The sequence below is a fragment of the Chiloscyllium plagiosum genome, unplaced genomic scaffold (genome assembly GCF_037043375.1).
Source record: "Chiloscyllium plagiosum isolate Xiang-an unplaced genomic scaffold, Cpla_swu_hap1 HiC_scaffold_18, whole genome shotgun sequence".
Lineage (NCBI taxonomy): Eukaryota > Metazoa > Chordata > Chondrichthyes > Orectolobiformes > Hemiscylliidae > Chiloscyllium > Chiloscyllium plagiosum.
In genome coordinates this window covers 80,655,658-80,673,767 of record NW_028270156.1, presented here as the reverse complement: position 1 = coordinate 80,673,767, position 18,110 = coordinate 80,655,658, and the positions used below count along the sequence as shown (strand labels likewise).

At 61.2% G+C, this 18,110-nt stretch overlaps 1 protein-coding gene across 1 annotated transcript in view; it reads right to left on the bottom strand.

Annotated features, from left to right (window-relative positions):
• Window positions 1-5,438: 5,438 nt before the first annotated feature.
• LOC122558007 (ARF GTPase activating protein 2) overlaps window positions 5,439-18,110 on the bottom strand; it is a 63,319-nt gene continuing 50,647 nt past the window's right edge. Inside the window, 4 exon segments of the mRNA XM_087996209.1 lie at window positions 5,439-6,732; window positions 7,719-7,781; window positions 7,783-7,841; window positions 10,677-10,767. Of these exon segments, the coding sequence (XP_087852335.1) occupies window positions 6,712-6,732; window positions 7,719-7,781; window positions 7,783-7,841; window positions 10,677-10,767 (234 nt within the window). The 3' untranslated portion in view covers window positions 5,439-6,711.

Here is an 18,110-nt window from a genome sequence, read left to right as displayed (position 1 = left end):
TTCCTCCCACAGTCCAAAGATGTGCAGGTCAGGTGAATTGGCCATGCTAAATTGCCCGTAGTGTTAGGTTAAAGGGGTAAATGTAGGGGTATGGGTGGGTTGTGCTTCGGCGGGTCGGTGTGGACTTGTTGGCCGAAGGGCCTGTTTCCACACTGTAAGTAATCTAATCTAATCTGACCCGCTGTGCTTTTCCAGCGCTACACCCTTGACTCTGACCTGCAGTCCTCACTTTCTCCTATTACTTAGTGCCAATCTCCTGCCTTTTCCCCATGTCACTGCATGCCATATTGTTCTCTATTTTGCTTGCTCTTCCAGCATGTTGTTCACCAGTTATTGCTTTCTGATGCTTTCTCAGTCGCACACTCCTGCTGAGTTAGTTTAAAACCCCTCCAACAGCACAAGCAAAATACTCTGCAGGGGGACTCAGCCCCTGCTCTGCTCAGCTTTAAATTGTCAGGCTGGGCCAGATTCCCGAGAAGTAGTCCCAGTGCCTCAGGAGGCTGGAGCAATTTGGAGGGGACTACATTCGAGGTCCTGTTTGCTAACGTTCTCCATTGCTCCCAAAATGCCAACTGCACGATGACAACACCTTCCTGAATCTATCAATACATCATCAGGATTTCCCCAGGAGGGCCTGCAGACATTCTGGGACACGGGGCCAGGGGCTTGTGCTCCTACTGCATTCTTTGATGAATGCATCATTCTCAGTGATATCCAGAATGGTACACCAGTTCTCAGCTCTGGCAACTCCTGACTTTTCCTCCGGGACTGCCTGATGGTCACCTATTCCCCACTGGGCATACTTATCCCAAAGCTGATGGTCACCTATTCCCTACTGGGCACACTTATCCCTAGCTTGAGGTGTGACCACCTCTCTGAATGTGCTATCCACAGAAGTCTGCCTCATGTGACTCCAGAGCTTGAAACCTGGAACTCAAGCTTGTACAACCAGTGACACTTGCTGCACCTGGGCTCACCAACGGCATGATAAGTATTCATGGCTTCTCACATTCCTGAGGATGTGCAATCAGCTTGGCTGAACTGTCCTGCTAGATCCCTTTAAACTATTATACTTGCCTGGACTTCTATGAACTTTAATATTCCTTTGTTATTAACTATAAACTGGAAATGAACATAGTAGACATTTATTGCCTTTAGTCACACATCACCTCCCTCTGCTGTGCCTACAATTTCTTTTGTCTCCCTATTGCTAGTTTCAAAACCTTATAAAAAGTAAATCACTGAGGTTGTAACAGTCCATAACAGCAGCTGCTCAACAACTGATCTCTTCCCAAATATCCCATGTTGTCACTCAACCAAGCTCTTTGCAAGAGGTTTCCCCTCGCAGAACTGTTCACAGAATCTCTAGTGTGGAAACAGGCCCTTCGGCCCAACAAGTCCACACCAACCCTCAGAAGAGTATCCCACCCAGACCCATTCCCCTACTCTACATTGACCCCTGACTAATGCACCTAACGTATACATTCCTGAACGCTCTGGGTAATTGAGCTTGGCCAGTTCACCTAACCTGCTCATCTGTGGACTGTGGGAGGAAACTGGAGCCCCCGGAGGAAACCTACAAAGACATGGGGAGAATGTGCAAACCCCACACATTCGCCTGAGGCTGGAATCGAACCTGGGTCCCTGGCGTTGAGAGACAGCAGTGCTAACCACTGTGCCACCCGTGACTCTTGCCCACCTGACTACCCCACTTCCACGAACCACATAACTGCTGTGTCTGAATCAGGTTGGAACCAGAGTTTTAACATTGAGAGAGTGAGCAGTAGCCACATTTGCAGACGCTATTTATTCATAGTCAGTTCTAGGAAGAGAGGTTTCAGGGTGATGCAGCTTTCTGCCAGGTTGTGGTGAGTGAGCTGGTAATATTCTCTGGTTAGTTACTAGAGCAGAGATCTCAAGAGACCAGGTCACTCAGCGCCCCTTCCATCTGCGGAGAGACAGTATGCAGATGGTTCGGACCCCCCAATCTGTTAATCTCTGCTGCTCTGGGAAAAGGAGGGCCAGCATTAGTGACTGGTGGTTGGAGGGGTTAACGTTCTCTGGTCACCAGCTGGGTTAGTTTCGGAGCAGCGAAATACTGAAACCTGGGGAGAAACAGCATAGTGAAAGCTGTGGAACAAAGAACTGACACTTGATAATACTGTAATGCTTGGGCACCAACTCCTCACCCCCACATTGGGGTGGAGTTGAACGCCAGGACTCAAGCAAGGGTTCAATGCACTGCAGAAATCCAGCATTCCAATTCAAATTGTGACAGCGATGATTTAAATAAATAAAAACAAGATTGAGCTGCGTGACTTCATGCAGCCTGACAACAGAGGGCATGCAGCAGTCAGTCCAGGCAGTGAATATGTAGCCAGTGTACAGTCTGAGGGGGGAATCTCTGTAACTCTGCCTCACAGGGCTCCTGATCAACTCAAGCTGGTTGCTCCTGTTTAGGACACTTCCTCGGTTTCTCAATTCTCAAACTCCTCAACAATGTGGCCAGAAAAGAAGTTGGGCAGAAATAAGATTGGCAGTCACTGAAGTTCAAGCCCTAGCTTTCTGACTCAGCAAGAAGACCCCAACCAGTACAGAGAACTGGGATATCGATATGACATAAAGAAAGAAGGGGCTGACAGATACAGAACGGTTTAGATCAGAGTGGTGCTGGAAAAGCACAGCAGGTCAGGTCGCATCCGAGGAGCAGGAAAATCGACGTTTTGGGCAAAAGCCCTTCATCAGGAATAGAGGCAAGAAGCCTCCGGGATGGAGAGATAAAAGGGGGGTGTGGGGCTGGGGAGAAGGTAGCAAAAAGGTGAATGGGAGTGGGGATGGAGGTGATAGTTCAGAGGGGAGGATGGGGAAGGTAGCATAGAGTACAATAGGTGAATGGGGGTGGGGATGGAGGTAATAGGTCAGAGGGGAGGGTGGGGGAAGGTAGCATAGAGTACAATAGGTGAATGGGGGGAGGGGATGGAGGTGATAGGTCAGAGGGGAGGGTGGGGGAAGATAGCATAGAGTACAATAGGTGAATGGGGGTGGGGTTGGAGGTGATAGGTCAGAGAAGAGGTGGGAAGGAGATTGGCAGGTAGGACAGGTCATGAGGACAGTGCTGAGCTGGAAGGTTGGAACTGGGTAAGGTGGGGGGGGGGGGGGGGGGGGGGGGGAGAGGGGAAATGAGGAAACTGGTGAAATCCACATTGATGCCCTGGGGTTGAAGTGTTCCAAGGCAGAAGATGAGGTGTTCTTCCTCCAGGCGTCCCGGTGGTGAGGGAGGCCCAGGACCTGCATGTCCTCAGCAGAGTGGGAGAGGAAGTTGAAATGTTGGGCCATGGGGCAGTGGGGTTCATTAATGTGGGTGGCCCAGAGATGATCCCTAAAGCGCACTGCAAGGAAGCATCCAGTCTCCCCAATGTAGAGGGAGACTGCATCGGGAGCAACAGATACAATAAATGATATTAGTGGATGTGCAGGTGAAACTGTGATGGATGTGGAAGGCATTGGATGGAGATGAGGGAGGTGGTGTGGGACGCAGTTGAATTCTTGCGTTGGCAGGGGAGGGTGGGGTTGTGGGGGGGGGGGGGGGGGTGGACCTGACCAGGTAGTCATGGAGGGAACAGTCTTTGCAGAAGGCAGAGAGGGGTGGGGAGGGAAATATATTCCTGGTGGTGGGGTCTGTTTGGAGGTGGCAGAAATGTCGGCGGATAATTTGGTTTATGCGAAGGTTGGTAGGGTGGAAGGTGAGTACCTTCTGTCCTAGTTACGGTTGGAGGGGTGGGGTTTGAGGGCGGAGGTGCAGGATTTGGATGAGATGTGTTGGAGGGCATCATTAACCACATGAGAAGGAAATTGCGATCTCTAAAGAAGGAGGCCATCTGGTGTGTTCTGTGGAACTGGTCCTCCTGGGAGCAGATACGGCGGAGGAATTGGGTATACGGGAAAGAGGTGGAGTGGGCAGAGGTGTAATCCAGCTGGCTGTGTGAGTCGTTGGTTTGTAAAAAATGTCAGTGTCAAGTTGGTCATCATTAATGGAGATGTAGAGGTTCAGGAAGGGGAGGGAGTGTCAGAGATGGTCCAGGTAAATTTAAGGTTGGGGTGGAATGTGTTGATGAACTGCTCAACCTCCTCGCCGGAGGACGAGAATGGCGCCGATGTAGCGGTGGAAGAGGTGGGGAATGGTGCTGGTGTAACTACGGAAGATGACTGTTCACCTGGACCATCTCTTGACACCTCCCTCCCCTTCCTGGACCCCTCCATCTCCATTAATTATGACCGACTTGACACCAACATTTTATACAAACCCACCGACTCCTACAGCTACTTGGATTACACCTCTTCCCACCCTACCTCCTGCAAAAATGCTATCCAATATTCCCAATTCCTCCACCTCCGCTGTTTCTGCTCCCAGGAGGACCAGTTCCACCACAGAACACACCAGATGGCCTCCTTCAGAGATCGCAATTTCCCTTCCCACGTGGTTAAAGATGCCCTCCAACGCATCTCATCCAAATCCTTGCACCTCCGCCCTCAGACCCCACCCCTCCAACCGTAACAAGGACAGAACGCCCCTAGTGCTCACCTTCCACCCTACCAACCTTCGCATAAACCAAATCATCTGCCGACATTTCCGCTACCTCCAAACAGACCCCACCACCAGGGATATATTTCCTTCCCCACCTCTCTCTGCCTTACACAAAGACTGTTCCCTCCGTGACTACCTGGTCAGGTCCACGCCCACCAAGAACCAACCCTCCCGTGCTGGCACCCTCCCCTGCCACCGCAGGAATTGCAAAACCTGCGCCCACACCTCCTCTCTCACCTCCTTCCAAGGGCCCAAAGGAGCCTTCCACATGCATCAAAGTTTCACCAGCACATCCACCAACATCATTTATTGTATCAGTTGCTCTCGATGCAGTCTCCTCTACATTGGGGAGACTGGACGCCTCCTAGCAGAGCGCTTTAGGGAATATCTCCAGGACACCCGCACAATCAACCCCACCGCCCTGTGGCCCAACATTTCAACTCCCCCTCCCACTCTGCCGAGGACATGGAGTCCTGGGCCTCCTCCACCATCGCTCCCTCACCACCAGACGCCTGGAGGAAGAACGCCTCATCTTCCGCCTCGGAACACTTCAACCCCAGGGCATCAATGTGGATTTCACCAGTTTCCTCATTTCCCCTCCCCCCACCTCACCCCAGTTCCACCCTTCCAGCTCAGCACTGTCCCCATGACCTGTCCTACTTGCCTATCTCCCACCTATCCGTTCCACTCTCCTCTCTGACCTATCACCTCCATCCCCTGCCCCATTCACCTGTTGTACTCTTTGCTATCTTCTTCCTTCCTCCTCCACCCCCCCATTTATCTCTCCACCCTGGAGGCTTCCTGCCTCTATTCCTGATGAAGGGCGTTTGCCCGAAACGCCGATTTTCCTGCTCCTCGGATGCTGCCTGACCTGCTGTGCTTTTCCTGCACCACTCTGATCTAGACTCTGATTTCCAGCATCTGCAGCCCTCACTCTTGCCTAGATACAGAAGGGGACAGAACAAGCGAGAAAGGTGAAGGACACTTGAACAAACATTAAGGATCCATGGCTTAATGAACTGGGAAACTTTTGAGGGATACAGGGGTGCTGTGGTAATGTCACTGGACACAGAGGCTAAAATTTGGGGGTCATTGGTTCAAATCCCACCACGGCTGCTGGTGGAATTTAAATTCAATTAATAAATCTGGAGTTATTCTCAGGAATGGTGATCATTAGCGTATTCCTATTATTCTAACAACCTGTCTGGTTCAGGGAAGGAAACTGCTGTCCTTACCTGATCTCTAGATCCACAGCAATACAGTTGATTCTTAACTGCCCTCTGAAATGGCTGGGGGCAAACCACTCAGGAACTTAGGACGGGCAACAAATGTTGACCTGGCCAGCAATGCCACATCCCAGGAAACAATAAAGGAAAAAAAAAAGCACAAAGAAACAAAAAGGTACATCAAATCTTCTCAAAAAGACTGGTTCGACCTCAGCTGGAGTACTGTGTTCAGTTCTGAGAGAGGGTGCACTGGGATTTACCAGAATGGTGTCAGGGATGAGGAGCATCAGTGAATGCAGAGAGAGATGGGAGAGGCTGAGGGAGCAGGGAATGGTCTCATCTAGTAGTTCAGAATCCTAGCAGGGTGTGGTACAGGAAACTGGGAAATGCTGTGCCCAGAGACAGGAGAGCCAGCAACTGGAAGACACTAATTCAAGGGGACTGGAGGAAGAACGAACCTTTGTATAAAATACAAGTTGAGATCTGGAATCCACTCCCCTAAAGGGCAGAGGAGACCGATTCAATTGTATTTTCAGAAGTCAATTGGATAAATAGTGAATAAAGACGTTGTCATAACAGGGGAAAGGAGAGAGAACTGAGCCTGCCCTGGATAGGGTGGAAGTGAGTGCGAAGAGAGGCAGGATTGGCCGACTGGTCTCTGTGCTGCTTAATTCCCTGACTGTATGGAGAGGAGGTCACTTCAGCCCTGCAAGTCCACAATGATACTGATTTCCTTCAAATGGCAAAGGCTGCGCAGCAGACAAATGGCAGCGGAGTTCAACCTCATTCGGACTTTCAAACACCGCTTCAAGTCCCATCAAAAGCAGATACTGATCTCGGGGAAACTCCGACAGGATAAACTTGTCCAGCTCGGAATCGGTCTTCACTCCAGCCAGAGCTTCAGTACGAACCATAGTGATCCTGTCAGGACAAGACGACACATAAAAATGTGAAACACAGAGACGGGGGGGAGGAGAATGACAGTGTGACAGCACAGGGCAGCGTGAGAGCATGAGGGGAGACATAGAGAGCATGCATGGGAGAGAGAAACTCACAGAGGGAATGTCGGGGAGAGGCACGACACAGGGGGACAAGGGAGCATAGAGAGAGAAGAGCAGGTGGGAGAGCGAGCATGGGTGCGGTGGAAGCGAGGGGGGGGGGGGGGGGGAGTGAGCGAGCACACGCGTGCCGCGGAACGAGGGGGGAGCGAGCGCGCGTGCCGCAGAACGAGGGGGGGAGCGAGAGCGCGCGTGCGACGGAGCGAGGGGGGGAGCGAGGCGCGCGCGCCGCGGAACGAGGGGGGGGGAGCGAGCGCGCGCGCGTGCGACGGAGCGAGGGGGGGAGCGAGCGCGCGTGCGACGGAGCGAGGGGGGGAGCGAGCGCATGCGCGCCGCGGAACCGAGGGGGGAGCGAGCGTGCGACGGAGCGAGGGGGGGAGCGAGCGCACGCGACGGAGCGAGGGGGGGAGCGAGCGCACGCGACGGAGCGAGGGGGGAGCGAGCGCACGCGACGGAGCGAGGGGGGGGAGCGAGCGCACGCGATGGAGCGAGGGGGGGAGCGAGCGCACGCGACGGAGCGAGGGGGGGAGCGAGGGGGGGAGCGAGGGGGGGAGCGAGGGCGCGGCGACCAAGTGAGGGGGGAGCGAGCGCAGGCAGCAGAGCGAGGGGGGGAGCGAGTGCGCACAGTGACCATGCAAGAGAGTGAAGGGGAGGGCATGTGAGAAAGACAGCGTGAGGAAGAAAGGGTGAGCGGGGGGGGGGAGGGGAGGAGTCCGGAGCAGGGGTGGGGGAGCGCGGGGTGAGCTCTCTCTCCCTCTCCTCCTCTCCCCTCTGCCCTCCCCTTCTTGAGATTCTGAGGCCGGGGTCTGCTCCTAGCCCCAGCGCTAGGAGCCATGAGTCTGTGCTCACCTGAATACTGGTCATCACTCCATTGGCGAGGACAGACAGTTTCCCAGCCATTGTCTTCACTCCCCTGCTTGAAGTGGGTCATATCAGGTCCAGATGGGAGCATGCTACTCACTCTGACAGCATCTGGAACAGAGACAAACCCCTATTGGAGTATGGAGCGTCTCAGAGCGAGCAGATACAATTAGGCCACAAGATCTGGAGACCTCCAGACTTCGGAGGCTCAGAGCAGGCCAAGTCCATTCGGCTCTTGAAGCTTGCCGTACCATTCAATCTGATCCTGGCAGGTCCTCTCTCTCTCTCTCTCAATGCCTTCTTTCCCGCTTTCTCCCCAGAGGTCTTTAATATCCATAAATTTACATCTGCCTATCTCGAATACATTCAGTGACCTGGCCTCCACTGCCTTCAGTGGTAGAGAACTCCACAGCTCCACTGTGTAAAGACATTTTTCCTTTGTCTCCTGCCCTAACCGGGGTTCCCTCGTATCTGAGACTGTGATCCCTGGATCTCTCCCCTCCCTGGCCAGGGGAAAGACCATCCCCTGTCCAGTTCCACTGGCGTTGTATATGTTCAAATCAGATCAGATCCCGTCATCATTTTAAACTTGAGGGGACACGGGCTCAGCCAAACCAAATTGCTCCTCATAGGACAGTCCAGCAATCGCTCATAACAACTTCATGACTGTCCAGTCCATTTAGCTGGGGAGTTCAAAACTGCACATATCGATTTTTTTTTTTAATTATTTGGGTTTAGTTTTGTACTGTTTTGAATTGCATTGTTTTAAAAATGTATTTTTTCTTAATAAAAATATATTATTAAAAAAACTGCACATATCATTCCAGGTGTGGTCTCACCAAGGCCCTGTGTAATTGCAGTAAGACACTCCACTTCAGAACTCAGATCCTCTTACAATGAAGGCCAATATACCATTTGCCTTCCTCATTGCTTATTGCACCTGCCCGTTTTACTTCCATTGACTGGAGTAAGCGAACACCTAGATCTCTTTGGACACCACTGAAATAATACTCTAGGTTTCAGTTTCTCACACCAAAGTATATATCTTCACAGTTAAGTACGTTGAACCCGGTGAAGCTGGCCCATTTTCTGGTCAGCTAGAGTCAGTTTCACAGCTGCCAGACCCTGCTCCACAACCTGCAGGTGATTAGATTACTTACAGTGTGGAAACAGGCCCTTCGGCCCAATAAGTCCACACCGACCCGCCGAAGCGCAACCCACCCATACCCCTACATTTACCCCTTACCTAACACTACCGGCAATTTAGCATAGCCAATTCACCTGACCTGCACATCTTTGGACTGTGGGAGGAAACCGGAGCACCCGGAGGAAACCCACGCAGACACGGGGAGAACGTGCAAACTCCACACAGTCAGTCGCCTGAGGTGGGAATTGAACCCGGGTCTCTGGTGCTGTGAGGCAGCAGTGCTAACCACTTATGCTTATGAGCATAGTGTTCCTTCCCCAACCCTGACAGTAACTGCGCTGCTTCACAGACTAATCAGCTGAGGTAGCATGGGAGCTGCTCTGACGGAGAATGCTCACCACTCAGCTGGTCACAACTGTTTTTAATTCCTTGACAGGTTTCCCTTCCAATGCAACTGTACCACACCTCACCTCTGCCACCATGCAAGCTCTATCGATAGAGAGAGCTGCTCCTGACCCCAGCTCAGAATTTCTCTGGCTGGCAAGGAGATACAACACGAACATTGTTGCATTCACCCTGAATTTTTGTTTAATTTCGATCACAAGACGAGGGCATTTATTGTCCATCCCCTAACTGCCCAGCAGGCAGTTGAGGGTCAAGCACATTGCTGTGGGTCTGGAGTCACATGTAGGCCCAGACCAGGTAAGGATGACAGTTTCCTTCCCTCAACGATATTAGTGAACCAGATGCACTTTCCTGACAATCAACAACGGATTAGTAGTCACCATTAGATTCTTAATTCCACAACCTGCCATGGCAGGATTCAAACTTGGGTCCCAGAACCTGACCTGGGTGGCTGGATTAAAGTGACATTACCACGAGATTATTGTCTCCCCAATCAAATCCTGGGGGTTCCCACTGACCACACACAAACTCAGGGACTACAATGGGAGGTCAGAGTACCGCAGCAAGTAACTCACTTCCTCACTCCCCAAAGCCTGCCCACCCTCTACAAGGATCAAGTCAGGATTGTGAGGGAACAGTTTCCCAGTTGCCTGGATGGGGGCAGCTCCAATAACACTCAAGAAGCTTGACACCATCCAGAACAAAGCAGCCTGTTTGATTGGCACCACATCCACAAGTATCCACACCATCCACCACCGATGCTCGGTATGCACTACTGCAACTATCGACAAGGTGCACTGCAGGAATTCACTGAGGCTCCTTAGACAGCAGCTTGGAAAACCCACGGCCACTTCCATCTCGAAGGACAAGGGCAGCACCCCACCTGCAAGCTCCTCTTCAGGCCACACACACACACACACACACACACACACACAATCATCATCCTGACCTCAACATTTATCACCGTCCCTTCACTGTTGCTGGGCCCTCCCATAGGACATTGCGGGTCAATGGTTCAAGGCGGCAGATCACCATCACCTTCTCAAAGGTAACAAGGGACGAAGAAGAAATGCTGGCCCAGCCTCACTAACCTCCCCAGACGTGGGCAGCAACACACTTTTCCAGCTCCCACTGCGTCTCTCCTTTCCTGTTGCTATCACCACTTCCAACCCAAACTGTGCTCTCCAGCCTCTCCAGGCTGGGCCTCTGTCACATCGGGCATGACACTGTGGCTCTGGGCCAGCTCTGCAGGGGCCTTTTACCTCAAACTATAGGGCACTGGAAGTGGCCGTTGGGCCCACCACATCTCCACCCAACCATGCAGACTCCAAGGGTATCCTGGCATGTGCTTTAACCACGATCCTAGAAGACGCTGGCACCAAGGATTCACTCACCTGCCGTGTCGGCTTTGCCATCACCAAAGAGCTCAGAGGAACTGATGGAGGAGCTTCCAGACAATCGATCCAATCGGGCCCTGGCTTCAAGCTGGCACATGGGAAGGTGGAGAGGTGAGAGGATGGAGAGGGTATGGTGAGGGCAAAGGGGCCAGGGGTAATGCAGAGGTGGGAGCGGGGTGATGGAGAGGAATGGGAGGGGGAAAGGAAGGGGAATGGGGGAGGGAGAATGGGGGGGGGGGAGAGGGAGAATGGGGGGGGGAGAGGGAGAATGGGGGGGGGGGGGAGGGGGAGAATGGGGGGGGGGAGAGTATGGGGGGGGGAAGAGTATGGGGGGGAAGAGTATGGGGGGGAAGAGTATGGGGGGGAAGAGTATGGGGGGGGAAGAGTATGGGGGGGGGGAAGAGTATGGGGGGGGAAGAGTATGGGGGGGAAGAGTATGGGGGGGGGAAGAGTATGGGGGGGGAAGAGTATGGGGGGGGAAGAGTATGGGGGGGAAGAGTATGGGGGGGAAGAGTATGGGGGGGGAAGAGTATGGGGGGGGAAGAGTATGGGGGGGGAAGAGTATGGGGGGGAAGAGTATGGGGGGGGAAGAGTATGGGGGGGGAAGAGTATGGGGGGGGAAGAGTATGGGGGGGGGAAGAGTATGGGGGGGGGAAGAGTATGGGGGGGAAGAGTATGGGGGGGGAAGAGTATGGGGGGGGAAGAGTATGGGGGGGGAAGAGTATGGGGGGGAAGAGTATGGGGGGGGAAGAGTATGGGGGGGGAAGAGTATGGGGGGGGAAGAGTATGGGGGGGGAAGAGTATGGGGGGGAAGAGTATGGGGGGGGAAGAGTATGGGGGGGAAGAGTATGGGGGGGGAAGAGTATGGGGGGGGAAGAGTATGGGGGGGGAAGAGTATGGGGGGGAAGAGTATGGGGGGGAAGAGTATGGGGGGGAAGAGTATGGGGGGGGAAGAGTATGGGGGGGGAAGAGTATGGGGGGGGAAGAGTATGGGGGGGGAAGAGTATGGGGGGGGAAGAGTATGGGGGGGGAAGAGTAGGGGGGGGGAAGAGTATGGGGGGGGGGGAAGAGTATGGGGGGGGGAAGAGTATGGGGGGGGGAAGAGTATGGGGGGGGGAAGAGTATGGGGGGGGAAGAGTATGGGGGGGGAAGAGTATGGGGGGGGGAAGAGTATGGGGGGGGAGGGTATGGGGGGGGGAGGGTATGGGGGGGGGAAAGAGTATGGGGGGGGGAAGAGTATGGGGGGGGAAGAGTATGGGGGGGGAAGAGTATGGGGGGGGGGAAGAGTATGGGGGGGGGAAGAGTATGGGGGGGGAAGAGTATGGGGGGGGAAGAGTATGGGGGGGGAAGAGTATGGGGGGGGAAGAGTATGGGGGGGGGAAGAGTATGGGGGGGGGAAGAGTATGGGGGGGGAAGAGTATGGGGGGGAAAGAGTATGGGGGGGAAAGAGTATGGGGGGAAAGAATATGGTGGGGGAAAGAGTATGGGGGGAAAGAGTATGGGGTGGAAAGAGTATGGGGGGGGAAAGAGTATGGGGGGGGAAAGAGTATGGGGGGGGAAAGAGTATGGGGGGGGAAAGAGTATGGGGGGGGAAAGAGTATGGGGGGGGAAAGAGTATGGGGGGGGAAAGAGTATGGGGGGGGAAAGAGTATGGGGGGGGAAAGAGTATGGGGGGGGAAAGAGTATGGGGGGGGAAAGAGTATGGGGGGGGAAAGAGTATGGGGGGGAAAGAGTACGGGGGGGAGAGTACGGGGGGGAGAGTACGGGGGGAGAGTACGGGGGGGAGAGTACGGGGGGGAGAGTACGGGGGGGAGAGTACGGGGGGGGAGAGTACGGGGGGGGAGAGTACGGGGGGGAGAGTACGGGGGGGCGAAAACGGGGGGGGGCGAGAACGGGGGGGGTGCGAGAACGGGAGGGGGGGGAGAACGGGGGGGGGGGGAGAACGGGGGGGGCGAGAACGGGGGGGGGCGAGAACGGGGGGGGCGAGAACGGGGGGGGCGAGAACGGGGGGGGCGAGAACGGGGGGGGCGAGAACGGGGGGGGCGAGAACGGGGGGGGGAGAACGGGGGGGGGGGGAGAACGGGGGAGGAGAACGGGGGGGGAGAACGGGGGGGGGGGAGAACGGGGGGGGGGAGAACGGGGGGGGGAGAACGGGGGGGGAGAACGGGGGGGGAGAACGGGGGGGGGAAGAACGGGGGGGGGAAGAACGGGGGGGGGGAGAGCGCGGGGGGGGAGAGCGCGGGGGGGGAGAACGGGGGGGGAGAACGGGGGGGGGAGAACGGGGGGGGGAGAACGGGGGGGGGGAGAACGGGGGGGGAGAACGGGGGGGGAGAACGGGGGGGGGAGAACGGGGGGGGAGAACGGGGGGGGGAGAACGGGGGGGGGAGAACGGGGGGGGGAGAACGGGGGGGGGAGAACGGGGGGGGGAGAACGGGGGGGGGAGAACGGGGGGGGGAGAACGGGGGGGGAGAACGGGGGGGGAGAACGGGGGGGGGAGAACGGGGGGGGGATGAACGGGGGGGAGAACGGGGGGGGGGAGAACGGGGGGGGGGAGAACGGGGGGGGAGAACGGGGGGGGAGAAGGGGGGGAGAAAGGGGGGAGAAGGGGGGGGGAGAACGGGGGGGGAGAGAGAACGGGGGGGTGAGAACGGGGGGGGGAGAACGGGGGGGGGAGAACGGGGGGGGGGAGAACGGGGGGGGGGGGAGAACGGGGGGGGAGAACGGGGGGGGGAGAACGGGGGGGGGAGAACGGGGGGGGGAGAACGGGGGGGGGGAGAACGGGGGGGGAGAACGGGGGGGGAGAACGGGGGGGGGGGAGAACGGGGGGGGGAGAACGGGGGGGGGGAGAACGGGGGGGGGGAGAACGGGGGGGGGGAGAACGGGGGGGGGGGAGAACGGGGGGGGGGAGAACGGGGGGGGGGGAGAACGGGGGGGGGAGAACGGGGGGGAGAACGGGGGGGGAGAACGGGGGGGAGAACGGGGGGGGGACAACGGGGGGGGGGGGACAACGGGGGGGACAACGGGGGGGGGGACAACGGGGGGGGTGGAGAACGGGGGGTGGAGAACGGGGGGTGGAGAACGGGGGGTGGAGAACGGGGGGTGGAGAACGGGGGTGGAGAACGGGGGGGGGGAGAACGGGGGGGGGGAGAACGGGGGGGGGGAGAACGGGGGGGGAGAACGGGGGGGGAGAACGGGGGGGGAGAACGGGGGGGGGAGAACGGGGGGGGGAGAACGGGGGGGGAGAACGGGGGGGGAACGGGGGGGGGGAACGCGGGGGAGAACGGGGGGAGAACGGGGAAAAACCGGGGGGGGGAGAACGGGGGGGGGGGGAGAAACGGGGGGGGGGGGAGAACGGGGGGGGGGGGGGGAGAACGGGGGGGTGGGGGAGAACGGGGGGGGGGGGAGAACGGGGGGGGGAGAACGGGGGGGGGAGAAGGGGGGGGGAGAAGGGGGGGGGAGAAGGGGGGGGAGAACGGGGGGGGAGAACGGGGGGGGAGAACGGGGGGGGAGAACGGGGGGGGGAGAACGGGGGGGGGAGAACGGGGGGGGGAGAACGGGGGGGGGAGAACGGGGGGGGGGGGAGAACGGGGGGGGGGGAGAACGGGGGGGGGAGAACGGGGGGGGGGAACGGGGGGGGGGAGAACGGGGGGGGGAGAACGGGGGGGGGGAGAACGGGGGGGGGGGAGAACGGGGGGGGGAGAACGGGGGGGGAGAACGGGGGGGGGAGAACGGGGGGGGGAGAACGGGGGGGGGAGAACGGGGGGGGGAGAACGGGGGGCGGAGAACGGGGGGGGGGACAACGGGGGGGGGGGGACAACGGGGGGGGGGACAACGGGGGGGGGACAACGGGGGGGGGGACAACGGGGGGGGTTGGGAAGGGGGGGGTGGAGAACGGGGGGTGGAGAACGGGGGGTGGAGAACGGGGGGTGGAGAACGGGGGGTGGAGAACGGGGGGGGGGGGGAGAACGGGGGGGGGAACGGGGGGGAGAACGGGGGAGAACGGGGAAAAACCGGGGGGGGGGAGAACGGGGGGGGGGGAAAACGGGGGGGGGGGGAGAACGGGGGGGTGGGGGAGAACGGGGGGGTGGGGAGAACGGGGGGGGGGGAGAACGGGGGGGGGAGAACGGGGGGGGGGAGAACGGGGGGGGGGAGAACGGGGGGGGGAGAACGGGGGGGGGAGAACGGGGGGGGAGAACGGGGGGGGGGGGAGAACGGGGGGGGGAGAACGGGGGGGAGAACGGGGGGGGGGGGAGAACGGGGGGGGAGAACGGGGCGGGGGAGAACGGGGGGGGGGAGAACGGGGGGGGGAGAACGGGGGGGGAGAGCGGGGGGGAGAACGGGGGGGGAGAACGGGGGGGGAGAACGGGGGGGGAGAACGGGGGGGGGGAGAACGGGGGGGGGGAGAACGGGGGGGGGAGAACGGGGGGGGGGGGAGAACGGGGGGGGGGAGAACGGGGGGGGGGAGAACGGGGGGGGGGAGAACGGGGGGGGGGAGAACGGGGGGGGAGAACGGGGGGGGGGAGAACGGGGGGGGGAGAACGGGGGGGAGAACGGGGTGGGGACAACGGGGGGGGACGACAACGGGGGGGGGACAACGGGGGGGGGGACAACGGGGGGGGTGGAGAACGGGGGGTGGAGAACGGGGGGTGGAGAACGGGGGGTGGAGAACGGGGGGTGGAGAACGGGGGGTGGAGAACGGGGGGGGGAGAACGGGGGGGGGGAGAACGGGGGGGGGGAGAACGGGGGGGGAGAACGGGGGGGGGGAGAACGGGGGGGGGAGAACGGGGGGGGGAGAACGGGGGGGGGAACGGGGGGGGAACGGGGGGGAGAACGGGGGGAGAACGGGGGAAAAACCGGGGGGGGGGAGAACGGGGGGGGGGGGGAAACGGGGGGGGGGAGAACGGGGGGGGGGGGAGAACGGGGGGGTGGGGGAGAACGGGGGGGTGGGGGAGAACGGGGGGGGGGGAGAACGGGGGGGGGGGGAGAACGGGGGGGGGAGAAAGGGGGGGAGAAGGGGGGGAGAACGGGGGGGGAGAACGGGGGGGGGGAGAACGGGGGGGGGAGAACGGGGGGGGGGGAGAACGGGGGGGGGGAGAACGGGGGGGGGAGAACGGGGGGGGGGGGAGAACGGGGGGGGGGGGAGAACGGGGGGGGGAGAACGGGGGGGGAGAACGGGGGGGGAGAACGGGGGGGGGAGAACGGGGGGGGGGGAGAACGGGGGGGGGGGGAGAACGGGGGGGGGAGAACGGGGGGGGGAGAACGGGGGGGGGGAGAACGGGGGGGGGAGAACGGGGGGGGAGAACGGGGGGGGAGAACGGGGGGGAGAACGGGGGGGGAGAACGGGGGGGGAGAACGGGGGGGAGAACGGGGGGAGAACGGGGGGGGGACAACGGGGGGGGGGGACAACGGGGGGGGGACAACGGGGGGGGACAACGGGGGGGGGACAACGGGGGGGGGGACAACGGGGGGGGTGGAGAACGGGGGGTGGAGAACGGGGGTGGAGAACGGGGGGTGGAGAACGGGGGGTGGAGAACGGGGGGTGGAGAACGGGGGGTGGAGAACGGGGGGGGGGGAGAACGGTGGGGGGGAGAACGGGGGGGGGAGAACGGGGGGGGAGAACGGGGGGGGGAGAACGGGGGGGGGAGAACGGGGGGGGGAGAACGGGGGGGGGGGAACGGGGGGGGGGGGAACGGGGGGGGAACGGGGGGGGAACGGGGGGGAGAACGGGGGGAGAACGGGGGGAAAACCGGGGGGGGGGAGAACGGGGGGGGGGGGAAACGGGGGGGGGGGGAAACGGGGGGGGGGAGAACGGGGGGGGAGAACGGGGGGGGGAGAACGGGGGGGGGAGAACGGGGGGGGGGGGAGAACAGGGGGGGGGAGAACGGGGGGGGGGAGAACGGGGGGGGGGGAGAACGGGGGGGGGGAGAACGGGGGGGGGAGAACGGGGGGGGGGAGAACGGGGGGGGGAGAACGGGGGGGGGAGAACGGGGGGGGAGAACGGGGGGGGGACAACGGGGGGGGACGACAACGGGGGGGGGGACAACGGGGGGGGGGACAACGGGGGGGGTGGAGAACGGGGGTGGAGAACGGGGGGTGGAGAACGGGGGGTGGAGAACGGGGGGTGGAGAACGGGGGTGAGAACGGGGGTGGAGAACGGGGGGTGGAGAACGGGGGGGGAGAACGGGGGGGGGAGAACGGGGGGGGGGGAGAACGGGGGGGAGGTAGAACGGGGGGGGGGAGAACGGGGGGGGGGAGAACGGGGGGGGGGAGAACGGGGGGGGGGAGAACGGGGGGGGGAGAACGGGGGGGGGGAGAACGGGGGGGGGAACGGGGGGGAACGGGGGGGAGAACGGGGGGAGAACGGGGGAAAAACCGGGGGGGGGGGAGAACGGGGGGGGGGAAAACGGGGGGGGGAAAACGGGGGGGGGGAAAACGGGGGGGGGGGGGGGGGAGACGGGGGGGAGAACGGGGGGGGGGAGAACGGGGGGGGGGAGAACGGGGGGGGGAGAACGGGGGGGGGAGAACGGGGGGGGGGAGAACGGGGGGGGGAGAACGGGGGGGGGAGAACGGGGGGGGGGAGAACGGGGGGGGAGAACGGGGGGGGGAGAACGGGGGGGGGAGAACGGGGGGGGGAGAACGGGGGGGGGAGAACGGGGGGGGGGGAGAACGGGGGGGGGGAGAACGGGGGGGGGGAGAACGGGGGGGGGAGAACGGGGGGGGGAGACGGGGGGGGGAGAACGGGGGGGGGGAGAACGGGGGGGGAGAACGGGGGGGGGAGAGCGGGGGGGGAGAACGGGGGGGAGAGCGGGGGAGAGCGGGGGGGGAGAACGGGGGGGGAGAACGGGGGGAGAACGGGGGGGGGAGAACGGGGGGGGAGAACGGGGGGGGAGAACGGGGGGGGAGAACGGGGGGGGAGAACGGGGGGAGAACGGGGGGGGAGAACGGGGGGGGAGAACGGGGGGGAGAACGGGGGGGGAGAACGGGGGGGGAGAACGGGGGGGGAGAACGGGGGGGGAGACGGGGGGGAGAACGGGGGGGGAGAACGGGGGGGGAGAACGGGGGGGGAGAACGGGGGGGGAGAACGGGGGGGGAGAACGGGGGGGGGAGAACGGGGGGGGAGAACGGGGGAGAACGGAGGGGCAAGGGGGCGGGGCAAGGGGGGCGGGGCAAGGGGGCGGGGCAAGGGGGCGGGGCAAGGGGGCGGGGCAAGGGGGCGGGGCAAGGGGGCGGGGCAAGGGGGCGGGGCAAGGGGGCGGGGCAAGGGGGCGGGGCAAGGGGGCGGGCAAGGGGGCGGGGCAAGGGGGCGGGGCAAGGGGGCGGGGCAAGGGGGCGGGGCAAGGGGGCGGGGCAAGGGGGCGGGGCAAGGGGGAAAGGGGAGGGGGACGGTGTTAAAAATAGCAACATCCAATCAATCAGGATATGAAGGGTTGT